This window comes from Lepidochelys kempii, chromosome 2 (genome assembly GCF_965140265.1).
Source record: "Lepidochelys kempii isolate rLepKem1 chromosome 2, rLepKem1.hap2, whole genome shotgun sequence".
In the NCBI taxonomy this organism is placed as follows: domain Eukaryota; kingdom Metazoa; phylum Chordata; order Testudines; family Cheloniidae; genus Lepidochelys; species Lepidochelys kempii.
Genome location: NC_133257.1, coordinates 81,601,566 through 81,628,743, shown reverse-complemented (window position 1 = coordinate 81,628,743; position 27,178 = coordinate 81,601,566). Strand labels below are relative to the sequence as shown.

The 27,178-nt window shown below is 39.8% G+C and overlaps 1 protein-coding gene across 5 annotated transcripts in view; it reads left to right on the top strand.

The window, feature by feature from the left end:
• Nucleotides 1-27,178, top strand: part of LAMA3 (laminin subunit alpha 3) — a 190,227-nt gene that overhangs the window by 141,015 nt on the left and 22,034 nt on the right. For all 5 annotated transcript variants that reach the window (XM_073331377.1, XM_073331378.1, XM_073331379.1 and 2 more), the window contains 16 exons: nt 1,849-1,958; nt 4,840-4,920; nt 6,642-6,748; nt 11,616-11,666; nt 12,056-12,207; nt 12,757-12,867; nt 12,973-13,084; nt 13,624-13,791; nt 15,515-15,711; nt 17,664-17,780; nt 18,060-18,214; nt 19,800-19,941; nt 20,447-20,546; nt 24,526-24,642; nt 24,730-24,909; nt 25,986-26,128. In XM_073331377.1, the coding sequence (XP_073187478.1) occupies nt 1,849-1,958; nt 4,840-4,920; nt 6,642-6,748; nt 11,616-11,666; nt 12,056-12,207; nt 12,757-12,867; nt 12,973-13,084; nt 13,624-13,791; nt 15,515-15,711; nt 17,664-17,780; nt 18,060-18,214; nt 19,800-19,941; nt 20,447-20,546; nt 24,526-24,642; nt 24,730-24,909; nt 25,986-26,128 (2,043 nt within the window). The remainder of the gene's footprint in view (nt 1-1,848; nt 1,959-4,839; nt 4,921-6,641; nt 6,749-11,615; nt 11,667-12,055; nt 12,208-12,756; nt 12,868-12,972; nt 13,085-13,623; nt 13,792-15,514; nt 15,712-17,663; nt 17,781-18,059; nt 18,215-19,799; nt 19,942-20,446; nt 20,547-24,525; nt 24,643-24,729; nt 24,910-25,985; nt 26,129-27,178) is intronic.

Below are 27,178 nucleotides of genomic sequence, written 5' to 3'. Positions count from 1 at the left end.
CCAGCTGGTGCGTACTAATGCACCATGTAGACAAGCCCTCAGCAATCAGGATGTATATTTAGCGGGGGTCAGTAGTGACTCCAGAGTTAAGCATGGTTTGAGATTTGAACCTGCAGCAGCATTAAAATCCCTCTTTCACATTTTAACTATTGAATTTAGTCTTCAGATTTGCCACAATAACTGTTCATGTAAATTTTCCATGTAATTTTTTAAGGAAAATATTCAACAGCTTTTGAGGAGGCCATATTTTAAAATGGGTTCTGACTGTGTGTTTTTAAAATTTTGGCCCTGACTCTGTGTTTATTTGGTTCCCACAAATTAAAACAACCATAGTCCCCACAAAGTAGAACTTCACACATCCATTCTCATAACCTCTCATAAACAGGCCATATTTTTCATTCTTTCCCTTAAGCACAAAACAAGTTATGGGCTTTTGTGCAGGAATAGGGTTGAATGGATCTATGTGGGAAGGTAGGGGGAATGAATGGAGATGTGTATGCTTGGGTGGAGAAGCCGTGGGGGGGCTTGAGTGCAAGAAGAGATGGAAAAGGCAAAGGAGCCTGCTGTCACTTGTGGGGAGGGGAATCCCTCTGCTGCAAATCAGAGCCTAGAGGAGTTTTTGCTCGGAGCCATAGGAGGTTCATGAGAATGGAACTGCAGCCTGCCCTACATCTGTTTGAACCCAGCCAAAGGTCCGCTTCTCCTCCCCGCCCCCAAAAGTCCTGCTGTCCTACCCCATGCCCCACCCACAGTTCTGGTTCAGCCGTGCCTCTCAAATCCTCTAATCTATTCCACTTATCAGTGACCCTGTACTGTGTCATGTACAAGTAATAGATTATAGGGCCATTGGAATGGGATATTATCTATAGGCAAAGGTATAACGGCATCTTAATGCAGATGTCAGAGATCAGGTTGTGCATTTGACTGTTAGGAACAGAATATGTGCACTGATGAGATTGTACATTGGAGTACTAAGGGTGTTTAGCTGTGGAGTGGAGGAGTACGAGTATGTTAAAGGCTTATGATGCTTGGATGATAGGGTATGTGATTGAAGGTTAATGTGGATGCAAATATTGGCTTTATTGGTAATTTCCTGGATTTCTATGGCTGCTAGAAAATGAGTTTGAACAGCTTCAGCTGTAAATTAACAATTATTTTGTGTATAAGAATTTTAGTTGAAGCAAAAATAATGTCCCGCCTGCCCACCAAATACACACATGACTCATTGACACTAATGGGAATAAGAACGTCTCTAAAATGAGGTTTTATTCCCTGGAGTCTTATCATGGAGGAGCTGGCTACGGCAGTTAGATTTGTTTTCTCAGTGTTCATTATTAATTAATTGTTCATTCCAATTAGTAAATGAAATACAAATTACATGCATATTGGGAAAAGTACATGAAATTAAAATCTTAACTGAATCTATTAAGCAGACTAATTTTAAAATTAATTTCCTGGGACTTAGGGAGGAGGTGTGTCTGGACTCAATTAAATGTGTGTTTTTAAAACTGTTCATAATTTCCCAGATTTTATAATATACATTAAAATGCAAAATTTAAGTTGAATTCAGACCTAGTGAATTTTTAATGGATTCGCTCAAAATATCAAGACAGCTACACACATAAGGGACAACGCTCATTAAGCAACTGCACTGCTGCTTTGAGTATCCTGTTAAAATAAGTTTAATAGTATTTAATTAGTCTGTTTTGCAATAAATGCTTAACTGTGGGTGAAAAAAATACACCCTCAGAGGTTTGGAAGAGATCAGCTATAATTTCCCAGTGGTAATGATAATAAACCCTACAAAGTTAGGCCACAGTTAATTGTCTTGTTTGTTTCATTTTTAAGGGCTGTCAACATAATACTGCTGGGGAAAAATGTGACCGCTGTAAAGAAGGTTATTTTGGCGATGCCAGTCAAGGTTCCTGTAGGGTGTGCCATTGTCCTTACACAAACAGGTATTGTACAATATAGTGTCAAGTTAAAAAAGGGTATGGGGAGTGGAAATTATTTACGGTAAGTAGGTAGAGACTGTGTTTTACTCTGTGCTTGGGGTCTCAATCTTGGTTGGGTCATCTAGGCGCTAGTGCCATACACACAATAATAACTAAGTGCTGTAACTTATTTCACTGTGTTTTCTTTAATAAGTTCAAGATTCTAACTGTAGCCCTGATCCTGTAAGTGACTGCACAATCGTAAGGTAACCCCCTTACTTCGGTGGGGCTCTGCACAGGCACAGTGGTGCACCCACATGCAGTGAATTTCAGGGGTGGGGCCTGTTTTGTTTATGAGCTATATGCAGCATCTGTCCCCATACATATCAATGTTTCCCAGGGCTTTCATGTATTCCATTAACTGTTGGAAACACATGTGTTTTCAATAGGGATTTCTCCTTTGCAATCCATGCTCTCTTTCTGTGCTAGTGAAGCCATATTCCTGAGACATGGCATGGAAATTATTTTTGCTGTCCCATTTGGTGTCCAAACCAGAGAGGAGATAATTGGCTATGTGGGAACAAGCCTTCGTGTGAGTGCAGAGAGATTTAGTGTTCTGCAAAGCCCGCACTCAGAAAAAATAATTAAAACTTGTAAACATGTAAGTGGATTTATGTTGGTCTGACTATATTTGAAAGATTCCACTAGCTTGACAGATGAAACATACATACAAGTGCAAACATACTCACCAAACTGCAGCTCAGCAAACAGTACTGAATGGTAAGAAACAATTATATTTGCTAGGATCTTAAGAAGGTTACTAGATTTTTAAAGTCATTAGCAGTAAAATGGGCTGTAAATGCATATTGTTTTGACCCACCTGTTTGTGGTGATTGCTCAGTGCTAAAATGTGCAAGTATGTGTGTCTTCAGGTAAAGAAAAAATAATAGCTCTAATAAAACCTAAGCGCTGCATTGCTAAGAGCATTACACATTATTTGCCAGGTGCAGAGACAGAGGCTAGATAGCCTTAAGTAAGAGATTTTTCACTGGTAAGTAGTAGACAGGCTTTTCACATATCAGAGAATTCTCTGATGGATCTGTTCCTGATGGCATCGGCTTCTTCTGCAGGTGTTTGCCTGAGGTCAGCTGAACGTATTTTTATTCATCTTTCATTTTAAGAGTGCTAAGATAATTGACAAAAAGAAAAGGAGGACTTGTGGCACCTTAGAGACTAACAAATTTATTTGAGCATAAGCTTTCGTGAGCTACAGTTCACTTCATCAGTGAATCCACTGAATGCATCCGATGAAGTGAGCTGTAGCTCACGAAAGCTTATGCTCAAATAAATTTGTTAGCCTCTAAGGTGCCACAAGTCCTCCTTTTCTTTTTGCGGATACAGACTAACACGGCTACTCTGAAACCTAAGATAATTGAGAAAACCATGAAACCTGCATTCGATTCATATGTCCGTATTGATCTGATAGCTACCGTTCTCTGCACAGGGCATGTTCCACCTAGCATTGGTGGAGTCATCCACTTTTCCTCCAAAGTAAGAGCAATATATAGTTTTGGAAGGGTGGGTGGGGGAAGGGGTATTTGATTCCAGTCTTTCATAGACCAGATTACTTTATCCAGGCGCCTATGGCCCAGGTGAATGGTCAAAAGATGGAAGGAACACTAGTAGGCTATGTCCATCGCACACACTCCATCCTACAGCCAAGCAATAGCAGTCCCTCTACAAAGGACCGTGAAGCTAGCTTGGTATGTCAGAAAGAGTAGGCATGGTCCAACATGAGTTCTCCCCCTGTGTACTAGGGAGCTCAAGAGGTGCCATCACTCCCAGAGCTCCCTTTTGGGTTGTGCACCTCTCTACTACCTCGATGCACAAAAGGAAAATAGTGATAGATGCAATTCCTAGCAAGTTGTTAGTTTTGTGGACATCTGCATAGCTGATTGGTTCCTTCTTCCTTAATACTCTTTTTAAACATTTCAAATGTAAAGGTAAATTTATAGCAAGAATTATCAATCCCCACTGACTTTTAAATTGTTGTTTTAAATAATTATTATAAATAAAAATGTCAGTTATAGGAAAAGTGGATTTAGCATGTGTGGGCTCTAACCTTTCAAGAACAACCATTAGCACAAGGCCCTCTGATGATTTCCATGTACGGGGGAGGAAAGGGCAGTATTTTATATTAGAACTGTTGAGCCTTCAATGAAATTACTATGTTTACGTGGGAACTTTAGTACTTTGGGAGGCTTTTTTCTTTTTCTTTTTGATAGGAAAATCGTGCTATCCATGCTAAGAAATTAATATTGTGATTTTACTTTGAAATCCCATATGAACCTTGACTTTTACATTCATTACCTTTAAATAATTTGTATTGAGGTTGTTTAATTTCTTTTTCATGTGAAATACATTGATAATATTTGTATACACCTGGATGTATAATAAACATTGATGTTATCCCTTGAAATTCATTTAAAATAAGATGAAAATCTTCTAAGCATAAGTACAAAGAGCTACACAATCAACAAAGAGCTGTTTTAGCACTTAACTGTTGGTTCTTGCTTAGTAAAATAATATCTGCATAGACCTGTTTTATTTCACAATCTTATTGTTAAGAAGATTTGTTGTATGCATTCCTTTCCAGAATAAGCTATTTTGTTCTATCTAGAAGGGCAGAAGTGTATTTAAAATAGCTAAGAAGTGAATTTAGTAGAAGAATTTGAAGCATCAATGGATAATTTGCTGTAATTTGTCTTGTGGTTGTTAAACTATATCATTGGTTATTTATATCACCAATTACCCGTTATTCCTGAAAGTTATTTGGCCCCTGTTCTAACTCATCTGAACATCTTGATTATGCTTTCATGAAAATAATTTTTTTATCTTCTCACAGTTTTGCAACTGGCTGTGTGGCAAATGGTGAAGAAGTTCAGTGTTTCTGCAAAGAAGGCTATACTGGAGTACATTGTGAAAGGTAAGTGACTTGTCTTTTAAAGCCTTTTCAAACGGAGCGTAAAAAGAGTCTCTCTCCACACATGCCTATTTATTTACCTAATTTATTTATTAGAATATTTACCTCAGCATATTGCTGCAGAATACTGTGTATGCATTTATATATTATGTGTGCAATATGCATGCATGTAAAATTAGGTAGCTATATAGACATAAATATCTGTCAGAAGAACATAAGAACGGCCATATGGGGTCAAACCAATGGTCCATCTAGCCCTGTATCTTGTCAAGTGATCTATCCTCTGTCATCCATTCCCAGCTTCTGGCAAACAGAGGATACGGACACTCAAGAGCGTTGTGTTGCATCCCTGCCCATCTTGGCAAATAGCCATTGATGAACCTATCCTCCATGAATTTATCTAGTTCTTTTTTTAACCTTATAGTTTTGGTCTTCACAACATCCCTTGGCAAAGAGTTTCACAGGTTGACTGTGCGTTGTGTGAAGAAACTCTTCCTTTTGTTTTTTTAAACCTGCTGCCTATTAATTTCATTGAGTGACCCCTAGTTCTTGTGTTATGTGAAGGAGTAAATAATATTTCCTTATTCACTTTCTCCACACCAATCAAGATTTAATAGACTTTTATCAGATCCCCCATTAGTCATCTCTTTTCCAAGCTGTAAAGCTCCAGTCTTTTAAATCTCTCCTTATATGGAAGCTCTTCCATACCCTAATCTTGTTTGTGTATATAGTGTGCTGGGAACTGTAATAATTGCACAGTTGGGAGTAATTTATCGTACACAATATAGAGAACAGAAATAAATGAATAATTTATCTTTAGCATGTGTAACTGGTATATACTGATTTTATCAAAAGGAGTAGTCAACCACTATGAATAGTCTTATTGTATGTAACATTCTTTGTAATAACAGTAATAGCCCCACTTATTTTGTTCTGTTTCCAGTTGAAAAACATTTTCCCTTTTCTTCTTATGCATTAGTTTGTTTACTTCACCTTTCATGTTCAGTGATTTGGGAGGAATGTGCACACTTCTTTGAATAGTGTTTGTAGCTCGACAGTGATCATGTTAAATCTACATATTGCCCTTCATCCTAAATGAGCCCAGTGTGCCTTACTGCAGACACTTCTCGGTTAAAACACTGCAATAGTTTAGTAGCACAAACTACCCAACAATTTAAAATAGGCAGTGAAGAATATCTTATTCAGTTTAAAGTGCTGGGGGAATTTAAGTTTGCAGAAGTAATTGTCTGAGTTAGACTCTTACCAGCACACACAGACTAGCACCCCATCTCTTACAAATGGTGCCAAAGAATCTTTAATTACAAGTAGCCAAGAAACTGTGATGTCTCAACTGAAAGACAGCACCTCCAGCTGCATAGTGTCCCTTAACAGCATGCTGTAGCTTTGATTCGGTGCTGAATCAGAAGGAAGGGTACTCCTTTGTGAATCACTGGCACCATTTCCTTTAGCTCCTACTTGCAGGTTTCCTGTTCAGCATGATTCTGTTTGGCACATGAGATCTGACAGGGTCACAATGCCAGGCAACATGATTTTCAGGCATAGCTCCCAAAAAATGTTATATATTTTTATAATTTTATATGTAAAATTTTATAATTTTATGTATATAAGGAAAGCTAGGTTTTTATTAAATGAAAATATATCTTAGAAAAGAGTTGCAAGCAATTTCAAGTATTTAATAACATATCTATATTTATTTTGTCTAGCTGTGCTCCAGGATATTTTGGAAATCCGCTAAAATACGGAGGTTACTGTCAGAAGTGTAATTGTAATAATAATGGTCAACTGGTTAGCTGTGATCGTCTTACTGGAGGTATGTAAGGGTAGACAGACGATTTGTTGAATACTGATTTCTGTCTTTCAATGAAGGAATGGAAGAGTTTTGATACAACTGAATGTAAAGGAAAACCTATGAGGAATATAGTTCAGATTTAATAACAGTTAAATTTTGAATTCTTAACACTATTGATTATCTATTTCTCCATCCCACACCAAATGGATGGTTGAATACATTACTGAACCTCTTTTACCAACCTCAAAGCCATATCTTGCCACGCTGTATGTAAGCTTAGGAAGCATACACCATAGAGCAGTCCTAATTTGCCTTCATTAAATGTACCTGGGACAGAATAGTTGTAACTTCAGAGTGTATATGCTGTGATCAAACGCTGTTTTATGTCATACGTGCGGGAAACTGTGCCCTGAGATACGCAAACACAACTTCCCCTGGTGTCTTAGGGGTTTGTCTCTTTCAGGAAATAGGCTGTTTTTTTAAACCAATGTGCAGTTTAGTTTAGTACTTATGAGTTATAAGTGAACTAAAGAAGAGTTAAAGTGAGGGCCAAATCTTCCTGCCAGCTACACTGATGTAATTGCACTGAAGACATCCCTGCTACCTTGAATGGAGTTTCAGTAGTATAGCTGAGAGGAAAACCTGGCCCTAAAAAAGATAGAAAAACACACAAAAGAAATACAAGGAACAAAGAACCTTCAAAAGGCATCTTAGGGGTGGGACTTACTTGTCCCTGGACATCTGTTCCTCACATGTTTGCTTTCTGAACATGAGAAAGAGCACAGTATGGCCACACACAGAGGAAACTCTATTTCTGATACTGTGGTTGTGAACTTCACAGCACATGATACTCAAAATCAACATTTTAAAAATAGATAATGGGTCAAATTTTCAAAAGTGACCATGTCCCATTTTTAAGTGACTTTGGCACTTGGTGAGATATAAGATCCTGACTGTCAATGAGACATAAGCGCCTAAAGGACAGATTTACAAAGGTATTTGAAAGTCAGTGGGAATTAGGTGCCTAGCTTATTTTTGTGTGTCCCACTATGCACCTATTTGTAGAGTCCCGAGTGAATACAAATGTATACCCATGGATGCGGATATCCGCAGATATATATCAGTATCTGCTGAACTTCAGGGCTCTCCCGGGAACCGCAGCGGCAAAAGGAGCAGAACATGGGGCCGCCACTCCCAGGAGACAGCGCCCCACACCGGCAGCTCCTCTCGTGCGGCTGTACCACCTCCAGCCCTGCCCCTAGCCCTGCCCCCGTCCCTTCCATGCAGCTGTCTGCATCTCCTGTTTGGGGCAGTACAGCCGTGCCAGAGGGGCTGCTGGCGCGGGGCACTGGCTTCTGGGAGCGGCAGCCCCGTGTTCTGCTCCTTTCGCTGCTGCGGTTCCCGGGAGAGCCCTGCAGTTCCACGGATACCGATTTATATCCGTGGATATAAATTTGTATCCGCACAGGGCTCTGCCTATCTGCATCTTTAGGCAATTAAACACATTTGTAAATCCGGTTTTTGGGAACCTACGTCTCAGTGAAGGTCAATGAGGTTTAAACCCCAGATCCCTAAGGACCTTGAAAATGGGACTCAGAGTCCTAAATTGCTTAGGGGTTTTTGAACATTTTACCACTTCTATGTATGTTGTTTGCTTTATCATTACCATTGTGGATTAAAGGATATGATCTTATGCTCTCCAGCCCTTCTTGAAGCGTATTTACTTCTGTCCTTTGGGACACTGGTACCTGTTCAGAGAAAGTAGGGCTTTGTTCTTGATGAGATCTTTGATTCTACCTTATTTTCATTCCTCATTGACTTCTCTCTGATGTCAATGAACTCACACTTCATTTTCTCCCAAAAGCAACTTTTCCTTCTCACATTTTAGCAATGTTTTAAACCAATCAAAATCAGTGACTACTGATTTTCCCAGTCTGTGCTTTTCTCCAGTGTTGCTCAGGTTATCTGAGAGGCGGAGATGACTGCTTTAACTGTTGGTTTTGGTCGGAGACATTACAGAAACAGCTGGTAATCTGAGTTGCTGTTGGCATCTGGTAGAATTTTGTGTTAGCTAATGCTGGTTTTCCATTTCGTCATTACAGTAATGCCACTTTATTAGGCTTATATTTTTGATGGTGCTGATCTGAAGAGCGTTTATCCTTTTTCCAGCTCTCATTCCAAAGTAAGAGTTTGCGAGGACAAGTGAATTCTTAGACCAGAATTCAGTGAGTCCGTTTGTTTTCAGGTTTCAGAGTGGTAGCTGTGTTAGTCTGTATCAACAAAAGCAACAAGGAGTCCTGTGGCACCTTAGAGACTAACAAATTTATTTGGGCATAAGCTTTTGTGGGCTAAACCCACTTCATCAGATGGATGGAGTGAAAAATACAGTAAGCAGTATATATATGACAGCACGTGAAAAGGTGGGAGTTGCCTTACCAAGTGGGAGGTCAGTGCTATCGAGGCCAATTCAATCAAGGTGGAAGTGGCCTATTCTCAACAGTTGACAAGAATATCAATAGAGGGAAAATTACTTTTTGTCGCGCCAGCGAGGCCCATACAATCAAGGTGGGCGATGTCTCTAAGGTGCCACAAGGACTCCTCATTGTTTTAGTTTGTTTTCAGTTTCTCTCTGCCGTTATATTCTGATCAGCTATCTCTTTCTCCACATTAGCATGAAAATCCCCTGCGGTCAGCAACACAGCATATTTTGGCAGGTTGTCATATGAGTGACATTCTGCACTTTGCCGTAAAAGTCTTTAATTTCATCTTTTTTTTTTTTTTTTGGCTACTGTAGTTGGGTCAGAGACTGTAATAAAAGTCATACTTAATTGGCACTTCTTGGAGACTGCTTGGAATATCTCTAGTGGTGGCTGGATAATACACTAGCAGGAGTGCAAGTGTGTCTGTATTCAGAATAAATTCCATCCTTCTCTTGGAGTAACTCCCTTGTGACTCCTGTCTCCCCTCTGGCATTGGTGAAGTGTCCACTACCAATCAGTTGAACTTACCAGTGATCTAAGAAGAAAGTGGTGAAGGAGAAGGTAGAGCTAGGCAGTTCCCAAGAGTATTCTGAAGTTCCAGGCTATGATCCTAGACTGTTCCATGCTGCTGTTATCAGCAGAAGGACCTCATAATAGTTTTGGTCAAACTTTAACATTGTAGTCGCACATTGAAAGTTGTTGTTGACTCTTGGCAGCAGGGCGCCCAGTCCTAAGTGCCTCCTTCAAGATATAGCGTGACCTCAATTCCCTTAAATTTCAACAGGAGTTGATGGCTTTAGCACCTCACAGTAAACCCTTAGTGATCAGTTTAAAGAACCCTTGTCTCATTTATTGCCTCTATTTTACCATGTAAACTTAATCGTGGTCCATGGTTTTTTTTGTGGAGAGGAAAAAGGGAAATAATGAATCAGCATCCTGGATACTTCTAAATCCCTTTAATTTCACATGAGGTCCAGCACTGGCATATTGAGGGCATAGATACAAACTTATCCATATCCCCATGCCAACCAGGAGAAAATACCTGAATTATTTTCATTGAGTAAAACTTCAAGATTTAAGTGAACAGCTGTGTTATAAAAGTACAGCTGCCTTGTGATTTTACAGATCACTAAAGCTTTATGTCAGGAAAACATTTAAATATGCTGCTTTCCTGAACTGGGGCTTATAACCTGGTTCTACTCTTAAAAGTGACCATGTAAAAATGACATCATCTTACACCACAGATCTTTTCCCTGATATTTGTGTCATATTTTCTCTCTTTGTGACAATTTTTTGTCACATTTTACACCCATTAAGCATAGAAGAGCCAGTTTAGCTAAGAGATGGTGAATTGAATTCTCTTCCTACCTGTGAATCGTCAACAAAATGTTTTCCTGGGTAACATCTGCAGGCATAGTCAGCTATTCCTGTGCACACCATTGACTCTCAAATGTTAGGTTGAGTTTGCAGATCTAATGATTAGATAAAATATATATATTTATTTTTGAAGTGTTAGCACATTTTTAATAGAAATTAGTGGTGAAATGATAAACATGGAGCCCTACAATGCCATTCTCACCGACTTGCTTTTCAGCATAGACCCACAAAGGTCAGGTGAATTCTGTGGCTAAAAATCAGCATCAGAAGTGAATGATTTCTATTTTACTCTTTTCCCAGCATTGATAGCATGCCAAGTTTAGAGGATCTTTATTCTGACAGTCTTAGTAAAGATCATTGAAAACTTCTCATTTTGAAATATATGGTACATCCAGATTCACTCTTCTGTAGCACAGGAATTTGCAAATTGCTGGGGGCAGCACCCCCAAGGTAGAGCAACTGTGTGACAACTCCCCTTCTTCTGGGGTTCCAATGAAGAAGAGCAGCTTTAAATTCTCTAGGGTGCTCCATATGAGCCCCACCAGAGGGAGCTGAATCAGAACATCTCTTACCTTTCTGGCCATGTCCCTTTTCTCAGCACCACGGCCCACTTTGCCTGCAAGCCTCCTAGTATGGTTGAGACTGAAGAAGCCTTGTGCCACCGCAGCCCACACACACACTGGCAAACATTCCATAACTGGGCACGCTGCACAATGCTCTACACCAGTGCTTCTCAAGCTATCTGATGTGGGGGACCGGCATTTTTTTTTTCCAATGTGCGCGCAGACCGGCAGCTGTTGGCTTGCGGACTGGCACCGGTGCGCAGACCCCCCACTTTGAGTAGCACTGCTCTACACCGATTGAATGAATATAGCTCTTCGGCTCCTGTAACATGCAAATTATTTATCCTTGAAAAACAGATTTGCAGAGTCTGCCCCCACACTTTTTATGGCCTAGAGTGCAAAGTTTAAAATTATTTTTTTACAAAGACAAAAATGAATATATTACTGATTATATTTATCTGATTTCAGAATGCTTAAACCAAGATCCAAAAGATGTGGATCCCAATGAAGATTGCGATGGTAGGTAATAATGTTCATTCACTCTAGATTGCTGGCCTCAGGCTTAGGTGGTGGACTGACAATTGTTTGAAAGATGACAAACTAGAAAAGGCAATAATAATGGCAGTAACCACAAACCAGTTCAAACAAGGATAAGCCAAGCACTTAGAGATGGAAAAAATGTTATAGGGTGAAAATGCCAGACAAGAGAGCGCGATGGGCCTCCTTATTTCTGGATTTAGTCTCTTTCCGTACTGTGACCTTTGCTGTTGCATTTGTTATGCATGTAGTGTCCAGTGACAAAGAATCAAAGGGCTTCCATTCCATTCACTGTGGCCACTGAAATGTTCTTTGCACAAAAGAGCAACAGTTCTCATTGTTTTCCTTTGCTTGTGGTATTTCCCTTTCAGCTTGTGATAGTTGTGTAATTACTTTGCTGAAAGATTTGAGCGAAATGAGTGATGAGCTTCAGCTGATTAAATCTCAGCTGCAAAATGTCAATGCAAGCACCCACACACTGGGGCAGATGAGGCATTTGGAAACACGCACCAAGGAGTTAAAAGTAAGTGACCTTCTACAAAAAATAAATTTCAGCTGGTGTGTAGACTAGCGTCTGAACACTAGAATTTCATGTCAGTTTGTGTCAACATGGAGTGCAAGCAAATGTAGACAAACTTCTGACACCACAATACACTGCTACTCTTCCCTGGGGGTTACACTGTGGGCTGGCTGCTCTGAGGTCCAGCTGGGGTTCTTAAAAACATCAGTGGCCCCTCCCCCTCCTAGGCCATCCCGACTCATTTTTGTGGGCTGTGCCATCCGGACCCTCCTGTAGTCCCACTACTTTCAGGCAGTTTATATTCTGCACTGCCCACCCAATGAATTTTCTTCAGTTAAGATCCCCTCATTGCTGGTGGATTCAATGGACCAGCTGGTGTAAATCGGTCACCTGTGAAATTAATGAAGTGATACTGATCTTTATACCAGGTGAAGATCTGACCCAGTGTATTTTAACTTATTAGAAGAAATACAGTCCTTGTTCTCCAGTTCCATACGGTCTCTAGGGGGTAGATTTGGTTCAGTTGTGTACACGTTTTTTCTTTATTTTTAGATCTTGTTGAACAGGTACCGTTCAGCTGTTCTAAATCAGGGCTCAAAGGCAGATGAGTTGGAGACAGACTTGATCAATCTTAATCAGGATGTAAATGCTCTACAAGAAAAGGTGACTTACTAAAACAAAGTAAAAATAATCATCTCTTTTTATAACAAAATATTAATTTGTCTGCTCTTTGCTATCTCTAACTGGCTGTTTTCCCCCTCTTGTTAGGCTGAAATGAATTACAGGAAAGCCGAGACATTATTTAATAATTTTGGTCAGACTAATCAAAAAGGAAAAGATTTGGTTTCAAAAATACAAATTGTCATCATCAATATTCAGGGTAAGGGTGATTTCTACTGTTATGTAATGTTTTATTTTACAAAATCTCGTCACCATACATACAATGTTTTTAATTAACTTCTGAAATTTGAGAAGATTTCAGAAATCAACTTTATAAAATAAAAAGTTAGATACAATGGGCACACTTCAAACCTGCTACAATTCTACTAGCTTCAGTGGCATTACTGTTGATTAATTTCAGTTTAATGCAATTAACCTAAAGTGTGTTTTGTCTCACTGAAAGTTCCTTAGTACGCTTTAATCTACTCCCATTTCAAAGTGGAGAAGATCAAAGCATATTGCAGAATTTTTAGTGCACAGCAGCTGGGTGTACACAGACACTTAGTTCATGGCAGGCTAGTGTGAGGGTAGATTTACACTCCAGCTTGCCACGGACTAAGTGTCTGTATAGACAAGCCCTCAGTAATGAATGCAAGATTGGACTTTATGTGCTTAAAAAGAAGAGCAGCTCTGGGATTTGTCTCCCTTGTGTAAATCTAAGTATCTTCTCTGTTTGAATGTGATATTTCCTTTTTTCAGTGCTCGTGGAACAGATAGCTGGCACCAATGCAGGAGGTAACACATTGCCCATGGGGGATGCTGCCAAGGAACTGGCTGAAGCAGAACAGATGATGAGAGAGATGCGAAAACGCAACTTTGTACAACTGCAAACAGATGCAGAGAGGGAGAGAAGAGAAGCTCAACTCTGTAAGGGGTCCTTCTTGAGCTCTTAGCTTGTTATTCTGCTTAGTTTAAAATGTTCAAATCTTGTGTCTGAAACATAAGAGACTACAAATGATGACGCTCAGGGAGTGATACAGAATTTCAGCATCTGATCGCACCTTTGCAATGTATTTCAGTCATCAGCTTTTGTACAAGTGAACATAGTGATTCTGAAGGAGGTTAAGAATGTTTAATGTAATCATGAAAGAAGTTAAGTTGGGGAAAAATCAAAATAATGTCCTGATATCTGTTTTCTAATGCATTATTTGATCTCTAAATGAAAAAGTCCTATATCCATCTATCCACTAGCTAATTATAAAGCACAGAAACAGTGTAAATATAAATTATATAAAATAATATAGTGTGCGCAGATAGTCCATAAAAAAATCTACATTAAGAAACTATTAAAGCAGTATAGTTGAGCACTCAAAGGTCAAGAAGTACAAAAGTTAAGGTTGCATCCCAGTCTTGTGTCCTCTTCATGTGGTTCCATATTATAATATGGTCTGTCATTATATGATCATATGTTATTTCTGAAATAATATAATACACTATAATTTCATATGTATTTTTTCAGCAACTTTTTTATGTGTGCAGTAAAACCAAATTCAAGCCCCACTGAAATCAATGGACAGTCTCCCATAGCCTTCAGTGGGTGCTGGATCAGGCCTTGAGTGAGGTAGAGCTCAGCGGGATTCTTTATGTCATTCACTGCACAATGATTTCCATGGAATCTATTTGTCTGGCATACACAATGTCGTGCATCTGAGCAGAGCATGCTGCACATACATATCTAAGGTTGTAGGCCAAAATTGTGTAGTAGGGGCAAAGAATTCCATCTGTGACCGTATTTCCCTCTGCCATGGTAGGAAGGCTTTGGCGAACAGATCCATTCTCTCCATGGCTGACAGCTCTATTTCTGACTTGTCTGTGGCCCATAATATCCCATGTGTCACACTGTAAGGTGGGAATACCTCCCACCCCACTCCTGCCATCTCTACTGGGACATCAGGAAAAGCCCATTCTCCCTTGATACTATTCTTCAGATTGCTCTAATTAACAGGTGGGAAGGCAGGGTCACACACTCCTCTGATGGGAAGGAGGTGCAGTGGAGAAGAAAGGTAGACATGGTCTCCTTCGGAGGGGTTTTCTCTCCAGGACTGGAACAAGCGGCTGCTGAGGTGCCCTACAGAGCTCCTGGTTACATTGTACCATAGATGCACCTTGGGCGAGAATTTGGCCTGCTGCTTGACAATGTTCTCTCAGTGCTACATAGAAGTCAGTCATGTAACTTAACCATCACTGGGGAAGAGTAGATTGTAAAGCCCCAGTTTGTGGCACAACTTCAGCATTACTTAAATACAGATTTAGACTTTTGGAGCTGATGGCTTTACCCAGTTTCTCCCTGGCCTTGTTTGGTGATGAAGCTGAATTAGATTAACATTTTTTTAAAAAATCTAGTATTTCCAAAAGTTCACCTTCAACCATATTTCGTTTAGAGCTGATTTGTCATGTTAAATTATCCATAGTATTCTGGATCCCGAAAGCAGCACATTTATCACTGATGGGATGACACACTGAAACTACATATGTTAAGGATACACAGCATCTCACAAGACTGGGCCATTTAATCCGAAAGGCAGAACCTCGCAGGGTGAAGTTAATTTTGTTTTGCTTCTGTTAATCTTTTTCAATTCTAATCTTGCAGTGCTGGAGCGTGTTAGGAATGAGCTACAAAAGCACCAGCAAGAAAACCATGGAGTTGTTAAAACGATAAGAGATTCATTAAGCGAATATGAATCCAAACTCAATGATCTTCGTAAAGCTCTCAATGAAGCAACTGGCCAAACGAAGCAGGCTGAAAACTTAAACAAAGATAATGGAGTGCTCTTGGAAGACATTAAGGTAATAGCACTTTTTAAAAAACTGGACTTATTAGATGGGAGGAAATATTTCTGTCTTACTTTTGGCCTTCTTGTAAAGCCAAATTCAATTCATTCTGAGCCCGATTCCCATTTGCACAAATGTCTCTTTCCACCTCTCTGGCAGTGCAAAGAGGTCTTGAAATGAGTGTAACAACTGTCCTATACTCCCACTTAAGGGCCCCTTCATATAACCAGTGGTGTAGAGGGGGTTTAGTATACATGAGAATCTGGATGCTCTCTGCTCCGAATATTTCCGTCTTCAGCTATAATTATTCATTTTCTCTTCTGTGAGCGTAGTAAACTGAGCACAGGACAAAGAGTCAGGAGCTCTAGGCTCAGTTCCTGACTCTGTCACTGTCTCATTGTATAAAGAAAAGGAGTACTTGTGGCACCTTAGAGACTAACCAATTTATTTGAGCATAAGCTTTCGTGAGCTACAGCTCACTTCATCGGATGCATACTGAAGTGAGCTGTAGCTCACGAGAGCTTATGCTCAAATAAATTGGTTAGTCTCTAAGGTGCCACAAGTACTCCTTTTCTTTTTGCGAATACAGACTAACACGGCTGTTACTCTGAAACCTGTCTCATTGTATGGTTCTTAGCTTGTCTCTTAACCTCTCTGAGCCTCCGTTGTCCTGTAAAATGGGAATAATGATGCTTATCCACTGTTGTTAACCTGCTTTGAGATCTATGGATGAAAATCACTAAATAGTGCTAGTTATTAATTATTGATAAATAAGCGCTGCCTGCCATCCTGTCTCATCAGAAATGCTCATCAGCACTGTTTGTGGTGATGCCTAATGCAGTAAAAATTAAGTTAGACTTTTCACGTATTTAATAAGTCCCTGAACTCTTGTAGATTTTATAATGAATAAACAGAACTGGTCGGAATTAATGCAAGGAATGTGTGCATATGATAGCCTGTATTCTGTTAAACAAATAGTATTTCTGATTCAAAGGACACTGCATTGTTTTATCAAAGCTAAGTTTTCAGCTTTTTTGTTGCACTTCTTGGACAGTAGAATCACTACTGTCAACTGTACATTACAATTGTTCAGTATATTACATGTCAGTGTAGGGCATCACCTCTAACAATATAGCTAAAAATATTTACAGACTGTCTTAAATGGTGGAAGTATCTGCACAGATCATTAATCCATTTTTGCCTTTGCCTCTGCCGCCAGTTGAAATGTTTGTGTATTTGTGATAAGATTAAATTTGATATGATAGATAGAGGGCAAGATGGGTTGATTGCAGACCCTACTATTGGGATGACTTGCACACACTTGGATACAAATACCATGTGACTGTGATTTTGAGGTGCATTATCCTGCCACAACCTCAGGGTCATTGTACTTGCTGCTGTAGGGCTGTGCTGGACTCTTCTCCCCACTGATCCCTCCACTGAGCAGGAGATGCTGGAACCAAGCATCTTCTTCATTCTCCCCTGAGAGCTTTCCAGAGAGGGCAAGCTGGAGAGCCTTCCCTTTCCCTCACTGGTAAGACCCAAAGAGGGAGTCCAACTGTAGAGATGGTTTCAGTCTTTCAGAAGGTTTGGGAGAGGGGAACAGGGTTTCTTGTTTTTATATCCTCCAGCGCTGAGAGGAGAGAGGCCCAGGATGTCAATGCTTTGAGGCAGTGTGAGGAGTTGATTAGGGCTTCTCTAGCTGTGTCTATACACTGATAGGCAAACAAAGCTCTAGTTGGCTCCTCGCTTGGCTTGACAAACTAGGCTGTGCTAATGTAAATTTCCCCAAATACCTGTGAATATCAGTAAGTCATTAGATCCCCAAAAGGCACCTTGATAATACACCGATGAGAGCTTTGGAAATGATGCTGCTAACTTAGGTTGGCTAGATGATCATTTGATTTTTCCCCCACCCCTAATAGCTGAACTGATCACATGCTTTCCAACCCTCCAATTTTCCTTAGAAACAAATTGAAGTGATGAATAAACAACAGAACGATGTCTTGGATCATCTCAACTCTGCCCAGTCTTCCTTGTCCCAGACTAACAGCATACTTGGATTACTTCAGAAGAGCAAAGAGGTATAGTTAATCAAAATGTGACATTTTAAATTTAAAAAACACTGAGTAAAAACTTACATCATTCTAATGGAAGTAAAAGTACAATGGGATAGATAATAATGTGATTGACTCCTATGAAATGCAGTCTGTGAAAAGGGGTTTTCTTTTTTCCCTTGCTCTACACAGCTGTGCAAGGAAATGGGGATTACTTCACATACAGAACTAAGGGTGAAGTGCTGACTATCAGACACTTTGTAATATGTGCAAGTAAAAATAAGATTTCTGTTTATAAAATCACAGGAATATGAAAATCTAGCTGCCAAACTAGATGGAGCAAGGAAGGACTTGAATGAAAAACTGAAGAACCTTTCCTTATCAGCCAGCAAAGAGCCACTGGTGGTGAGGGCAGAGGAGCATGCCAACTTTTTGCAAGATCTGGCAAGACAACTGGCAGAGTATGTTCTAATTTCTGTAAACGAACAGTTCAAGTACATGATGTACTATATTGTAATGTACTGTACATAATTTCACTTCCCTTTAAGGTGACCTGTAAAAGCAGAAAAAAATTGGGTTTGTCCCTCATTTTGCAGCTTTTTGGTGCATAAAGTTTTCTTTTTTTCTGCTTGCTTTTTGTCTTAGACATTTAAGTCTTAAGACTTGGTCTGTTTTTCCTGAAATGCTCTTTCAGGGTCCTGGGAACTTGAGTTTGTGCAGTATCTGACATAATTCAGGCCTGATTGTGATTGGGCCTTGGGCTATCACCAAAATACAAATAAATAATAATGGAGTGATCATGAGCATCAAGGAAGCCAAACCTGAAAATTGAGAAAAGAAGGAAATTTTAGTCATTTTTAGTCAAACTTTTTAAAATGCTTTTTTCCCTTTTGCTTGATTTTGTTGATATATATTTAACTCCAATGCCTGATATATGGTTGGGAGAAAAGTTTTCTGTGTGGAAGAATCTTCACCTCTGTCCCTTTAATTGCTCACAGTTAAAGTTCACACTAATTTTCTGGTGCTCCAACAAATCCTCCAGGAAAGTCAGAGCAAAACACTTGATATACTTGATATTTCTAAGGTAAAGTATAGGTAGGGAAGGGAGGGACCCTTAAAATAAATAAAGTTTTTGAGACCTTGTGTATATATATTAAAGAAGCAAAAAAGGGCAGAACTCTATTTTGTTTCTTTGCAAATAACTTTCACCTAGCCCTAATGCTAACAAGAAAACTCCCAAAAGGTAAAGTAACCCCCATAACATGCCATCTGGATGGAAATGACTTTGCTCAAAAATCTGGTTGTGAGATTTTGGCTCGTTAGAATCATAGAACATAGAGTCATAGGGTTAGAAGGGACCGCAAAGGTCATCTAGTCTAACCCCCTGCCAAGATGCAGGTTTTGTTGTGTCTAAACCACCCAAGACAGATCCAGCCTCCTTTTGAAAACTTCCAGTTGTCCTTGGAGCTTGGTCAGTTAACAAAACAGTGTTGTCATAAATATCGACCAGGCAGTCTTGGATACCTGGCACTGCACAGCTCACGGTGAATTGAGCACAAAGGTTTTTGTCTCTTATCTTTCCCTGGTTCCAGGGCTGCTGGGCTGCTTCCCGGTGCAAGATAGAGCAGCCCTGAAGTGAGTCTGTCTTATGCTAGGCTGTCCATGGCCCGCCAAGGGCTGTTCCAGCAGCTGGGGATTAACTGGAGGTTGCAGCTCTCTGACCAATGCCCTTACACTGGGGGCTGTGATGGGGGTGGCACAGAGCTGGCCATGTTGAGCTGTTGAAATTGCCAGGAAACCTTTTCACTTACAAGCTGCTTTGCAGCACCAGACTGGTGTAAAGCAGCGTTACTGGAGACCAGAATCTGGCCCCTTATGTCAAAATACTATGTGCTATTGGTCGTTTTTGTTGTAAAACATTTGCATTTCCTTCATCAGCATTAATTAGCAAATATTTAGATTAAATGCTGTTTAAAATAAGTCATTCTTTGTTTTTTAGTCTGCAGTTTTTGCCCATGGCTGTATTTTTCACCCTGTTTTCCACAGAATTAAGAGAAACGCCAGCAATGATGAGTTGGTGAACTGTGCCATGGAAGCTGCTACTGCCTATGAAAATATTATTAATGCCGTCAGTGCAGCCGAGGAAGCAGCCAACAAAGCTGTAAATGCAGCTGATTCAGCTTTACTGGTAAGGGCATTATGTTGTCAAATGATGGTGATTTTGTTACAAACAGGTGATCGTTATAATTAGCTGTGCCCTGAAGTTGAACTCATGCGCGCCTCATTGTACACATACACGGTGTATATTTGCACGTAGAAATTATCCATCTGCAGGTACAGTTACTGTTCTGCATATTCAGATGTTGGTTTTGCATGTGCACTATGGGTCACAATTTAGGTGCTACCCATGTCTGACTATTGGTCCATAGGCTGTAGGCGAGAAGATGACAGAAGGCCCAGGTTTCCACTAAGAACAAAGATTGCTTCTAAGGACAAAGGGCGGTGTCATACTCAGGATTTCACCAGTAGCACTAGCTGTGAAGGGAGGGGTAGTGTCTTCTTTCTGTTGGAAACATTTGTTCCTTTTATTGCTTAAACTGGATTAGATTATTAATTTTTACTCTTTCTGATTTGTTTTTCTGCTTTGAGTTCAATTATAAAACTAATCGTACAGTACCGTGCTTTATCACCAGACTGTGGAGAGGGAAGACCTAGCAGGAAAAGCCAAGAGACTGAACACTGCAAGCAGCAATCTATTAAATCAAGCACAGGTGACACAAAAGACATTACAAGGTACTGTAAAAAGCAAGATGATAACAGGAATGTTTATACAGTATTAGAAATTCTCATTTAAAAGTCACTGTTTATGGATCTGATTTAGCAAAGCTCTGTAGCACACACTTAACTGTAAGCAGGAGAGGGTAGCTCCATTCTTACCTATTATAATGGAACATGATACTATGGTTTAGAAGTTCCTTCTGCAAGAGGGTGAGGTGGATTCTTCAACTTCAGTTATGGTCCACACTGTGGGATGCCAAATTCTACCATTGCCCCCTCCGCTGCAATTCTCTTCTACAGCAAGACCTTATCCTTAGATTTGCTGCCGTCCTGCTCTTAAATTGTTCAGTTCAGCCTTAGACTCCTATTGAAGCAGAAGGGTCTGTCTTCACTGCAAAAAAATAAGTGTGTTTTTACATCAAGATAGCTATCTCAAGTTAAGATCTGCGGTCATAGGGTGGGTGAGTTACCTAAACCGAGCAAAACCAGTACCATTACATTCTATATGCTTTATAGTCTTAGAAGTAAATTTGGTTAGTTACCTCAAACTAACACATTGTTTATAATAAACCTGGTTTCCTGATACTCCTGCTGATAGAAGCTGGAGATTGAGTGTAATTTAAATCTTATATATAGATTAAAAATTGAATATATTCCTAAAGTGTCATTTTAAATGGTTTTCTCTGGGTGTTCCTAAGCCTTCTGACTGCCAGATTCTGGACATGGATGTCATGGGATAGTTCACTCAATAATTGCCCTGGTTTGTTAATTCCCTCTGAAGTGTCTGGGATTGGCTGCTGTCGGAAGACAGGATATTGAGCTACATGGTCTGACCCAATAGAGCTGTTTTAATGTTCTTAATACTTCTTGGGAAATCCCAAGACATTGTAGTTCTGTAAACATGTTTCAAATTGTAATAAGAGCTCTTTAACCAAGAATGCTACAAAAAGGACTGTAAAATATATTGTGGTATTGATAGGATTTGGTTGCTGACCAGAAAGACAGGGAGAGTAGGCCGTGGGGCCTAATGAATAGAACATTGGACTAGGGCTCAGGAGATATTGGTTCAATTCCTGGCTCTGCCATTGGCTTGCTGGGTGACCTTAGGCAAGTCACTGTAACTTCTCTATGCCTCAGTTTCCCCATTTGTAGAATGGGGATAATGATACCGACCTCCTTTGTAAAGTGCTTTGGAATCTACTGATGATCAGCGCTATACAAGAACTAGGTATTAGTGTATTTTAAAGACAGGCTTTTGTCTCTGCAACAGATGTGATTGTCAAAGAGAGAGAAGTATGCAAATTGCAAAGACTATTTAGTGTATTGCTTAGTGTACTCTGAATGGCTCAGAAAGGTTGAGCATCATCTCCAAGAACAGAATCCTAATACAGTAGGAACATTCTGATCTGGTTAAAACACCTACATTTAAAATATTCAAACCGGAAAAATAGGTAAGGCAAGGTTTGGGGCTAGTCACTCAAAAAGGCTACATATAATAGATATAATCCACTGACCATTGCCACTGATCTATAAGCATGCACCTACTTGTATTATTATGGGTGTGTGTGGAAGTTTTTTTTAAAAATCCTTTAGATTGGGACATAAAGTATGAGTTAAATTCACCAGGCACTTCCACTGGGAGAGCCACTGCAGAGGGGCTCCAGGAGGCCTGTGCACTCCTAAATGTGGGCAGCACTAACTAAGGAAGGGTGTGGTCGGGAAGGCTAGGGAATGCACTGATTAACTCCCTCAGCAGCCATTGTCAGTGGGGCCCTTATGGAAACAAAAGCTACTCTCCCCTTGGGAGAGGTAGAGGGAGGGTGTCTCCATTTCTTGCCATTATAATGTAACATCTGATTCTGCAGTAAAGCATCTCAGCATCTTTAACTGAAATGGGATCCATGTATTGTACTTGCCTTTTGTCCCTTTGTTTTATCGGGTATCCTGTGTTTAACACACGCCTGTGGGATTATGCCGTGCACATCTGTTTGCCAAACCCCTAAATAGCTTAAATTGCACAATATTGACAGGTCTGTTAATGAAAAGCAAAGGTAGGCTTTCTGCACTGTTATTTTGATCCATAAATATATTCTGTGCTAGCAGTAACCTGGGAAACATTCATAATGGTGCATGCTTAGTAGAGTATTTACCCTTTCTGGAATGCAGCCAATAGAGGGTGACATGGTCACACACGCTTGAGCAGTTCTGATGTTCCATCCTGTAGAGATCAGTGGTCCACACACATATGCACACGTACATTCATTACAGGTGGCCCAGCAGATACACAAGCATACAATCTTATAGTATATAGATCATAGTATAATATTTCATCCTGTTTTCCATTCTCTTCTTTCATGGCTTCTTCACTTCTTTGATTCCCATCCATTATATTAACAGCGACAAAGGGGCTGAATGAAGTCCTTTCACCACTTCTATCTTGTACCAGCTTGTCAAGGTTCCTCCCCCACTTCTGAACTCTAGGGTACAGATGGGGGGACCTGCATGAAAACCTCCTAAGCTTACTTTTACCAGCTTAGGTTAAAACTTCCCCAAGGTACAAATTATTTTATCCTTTGTCCTTGGAATAACCACTGCCACCACCAGACTCTAACTGGGTTTACTGGGAAACGTAGTTTGGACAAGTCTTTCACCCCAAAATCCTCCCAACCCTTGCACCCCACTTCCTGAGAAAGGTTTGGTAAAAATCCTCACCAATTTGCATAGGTGACCACAGACCCAAACCCTTGGATCTGAAAACAATGAAAAAGCATTCAGTTTTCTTACAAGAAGACTTTTAATAGAAATAGAAGTAAATAGGAGTAAAGAAATCACCCCTGTAAAATCAGGATGGTAGGTACCTTACAGGGTAATTAGATTCCAAACATAGAGAATCCCTCTAGGCAAAACATTAAGTTACAAAAAAGACACACAGACAGAAATAGTCATTCTATTCAGCACAATTCTTTTCTCAGCCATTTAAAGAAATCATAATCTAACGCATACCTAGCTAGATTACTTACTAAAAGTTCTAAGACTCCATCCTGATCTATCGGCAAAGCAGCATACCAACAGACACAGACCCTTTGTTTCTCTTCCTCCTCCCAGCTTTTGAAAGTATCTTGTCTCCTCATTGGTCATTTTGGTCAGGTGCCAGCGAGGTTACCTTTAGCTTCTTAACCCTTTACAGGTGAGAGGATTTTTCCTCTGGCCAGGAGGGATTTTAAAGGGGTTTACCCTTCCCTTTATATTTATGACACAGCTTCACAGCTTTGTTCATCTTTAAACCCTCTTGGTCTATGTCATTCTTCACCACATCTATCCAATGTATCTTGCCCTCGCCATTTTCTTATCTCTTCATTTTTTATTTTCTGCAGTCTTGAAACTGAGTATTTCCCTCAGCAAGTTCATTTCTGCAGTCAAAATCTTGCATTCATTGGCTTTCCTCATACTCTTGCTCTCCAATCCGTACAGCAGTATCGACACAACAGTGGTCCCATACATGCTGGGTTTTGTTTTTATCAAAATGTCTTTATCCTTCCAGATCTTGCAGTTATTTGAATGCAGTAGTGGTTCTTTTTTTATGTCATCTTCACAATTCTCATTCTTCATTACTAGTCTTCTAAGGTATGTCCCCTTGTGGCAGTATTATAATCACTAGTCATAATCATAATGGGACATTGTATTTTTATTTGTGCATTATATCCATAATATATAATCATAATGTATTGAATATTCATAATAATGTATCCCCAAAATCTGTGCCCTTCTCTTAAGCTGCCTTAATCACTCATTTTTTCCTATTCTGAGGGGCAGAATGGGTATCTTCACCCCTGGTTACTATCTGCACTACTACCTAAGTTGTTTAACAGGGATGGAAAAGGTAAATGCCCAAAGCTCATGTGACAGTGCAGAGTGCCGCTGCCATTCCACCAGGTGGCCGAGGGCACCTTTGTATAACACCCACCAGGCTGATTCACAGTGCACTGTTTTTCAGATATTAATCCAACTCTTGAAGATATAAAGCAGAGACTGGGTATTGTGGAAGGAAAGAAGAACAGGATGCTGACTGACCTTGTTTCTTTCCAAAATGATCTCAGTGGGATAAATAGAGGTCAGTCATTTACCAAGCACATCTACTTTATGTGATTCTGCTGTTGTTTAAAGTATTTACTTAGACTTTTGTGTGTGTGTGTTTTAGATGACATAGACAGCGTCATTACCAGTGCAAAGAACATGGTCAAAAATGCCAATGATATCACTGCTAACGTACTGGATGAACTGAACCCAATTAAATCAGATGTGGAAAAAATAAAGGGCACCTATGGAAGCACTCAGAGTGCTAACTTCAATAAGGCTTTGACGGAAGCTAACAATTCAGGTGGGTGCTGTGCTTGCTCTTTGCTAATGTGTGTTGTTTAACGGCTCTCAAATTTCTGTCAGAGTAACCAGGTAGACATAGTGATAATAATTATTATTATTTGTTTCTGGTGGCATCCACTGTGTGCAAGGTGCTGTAAAAACGTAAGAGGCATAGTCATTACCCCAGGGAACTTATATGCTGAATTTGTTTTTAGCTCTGTAGAATCTGAGTCTGATGGAATAAAATAAAATACAGTATGTGAAATTAACCCCATTGTTAATGATGTAATAATAATAAGAGATGGTGCGTCTGAATGAAGGTGGCTTTTAAAACAATAGTGTTATGATAAGGTGGATAATTAAACCATAACAATGAAAAGTGTTGTGAGTTTCTGGATGGTGTATTTTATGTAAGCACAACTGCATTGTTTGAGAGTTTCAGAGTAACAGCCATGTTAGTCTGTATTCGCAAAAAGAAAAGGAGTACTTGTGGCACCTTAGAGACTAACCAATTTATTTGATCATAAGCTTTCGTGAGCTACAGATATATGCATCCGATGAAGTGAGCTGTAGCTCACGAAAGCTTATGCTCAAATAAATTGGTTAGTCTCTAAGGTGCCACAAGTACTCCTTTTCTTTTATTTAAAAGTGTTTTTCTTCAGTATAACTGCTGGTGTCAATGGAGCTACTCCTGATTTACACCAGTGTATGCAAAATGAAAGTTACATTAGATAACCATATGTATAGCAAATTTGGTCAACCCCTAGCATCCAAAAACCATGAGATTGGCTTTAAAATCATGAGATTTTTAAAAATAATAAATTTGGAGTTCTTTTTATTTGGCTTTTAAGCCTTTAGACATGTGTCACATTTCCAGGCTTTTCTCCACAACCATGAGGGTTAAAAACTTAGGTTTAAAAAAAAAAAGAAAGCTGAGATTCTCATGTAATCTGTTTTCTCCAGGAGCTGGGATTTTAAGGAAACACCAAATATTGTGAGACTTGAGATAAGACTATCAGAGTTGACATTTTTTGCATGTGTATCTCTCCTCCTTTCCAGTCCCCCAATAATTTTTTTCTCTCATCACAATAACAGTAAAGAAATTAACAAGCAAGCTCCCGGATCTGTTTAACAAGATTGAGAGCATCAACCAACAGCTGATGCCAATAGGCAACATATCTGAGAATGTAAACCGCATAAGAGAGCTCATTCAGCAGGCCAGAGATGCTGCAAACAAGGTCTATCACAAAAACATCCATTATTGCTTGACACAAGGGATTTTTGTACACAAGGATGCTTTCAATCCCCTCTGCAAAATATTTTGTTATATGATGTATGAAGGATACTACATAAAAATTAATCTGTTGGCTTTAGCGAGCACTTTAGATACTGTGGTGGTGGGCACCAGAATAAACTAGATACAACAGTATAGTATACCTTTCCTTCTGCCCCACTCCAAGGTCCCTCTCCTAGCCAAGATCATCCCTACAATTCCCATTTTGGTATTTCCTCTCCTTTCAAAGGCTTGTTGTTGTGGTGACCTTCTCTCCAGTGGAGGAGGGCTGGATGCTGCTCTTTGAAGCCAGTCACTATTGATCGGAACAGAGGTTCTCAAACTGATCTGTGATTCACTGGCGATCCACAGAGAGCTGGCAGGTCACACAGCGTTGCTGATGTTTGTTTCTAACCTCTATATTGCACTAAAAGGCAGCTAAATATACATTACTTGGATAGTATCATTTTCCCATTGATTGCCACGGGATGATGTGATCACAAATAACAGGGCAAGTGTCCACGAGACACTCTCCATTAAGATGCGGTCCACACTGAAAAAGATTTTGCTCGGATGTTGGCCTAAAGAGAACTTCTCAAGAATACTGGTGTTGTATATCTTTATTAGCTACATGTTGTAGTACCTGACAGGCAGTGAAGCTAGGGAACTGAGCAAAGGGCCTGAGATCTAGGGCTGGCGCAAAGCATTGAGACCAAAATTTCAACCCAAGTGCCTAAAGTGAGGCATTAATATCCATGTGTAGGCATCTGAATAAGAGGCCTGATTTTCAGAAGTGTTGAGCACTAACAGCTCCATTTGACCTGGACTCTTTGTTGCCTCAGCTGTAAAATGGGAATAATAATTACAATACAAAGGTGTTGTGGGAACTGATCAGTTAATTTCTGAAGATATAAAGTGCTGCATAAGTACTAAGTATTAGTAATAGTAGAGTAGTACCTACACTTCTCTATAGTTATGTTGGTTTAGAGTCTGATCTTGCAGTGTTGTAGCAATC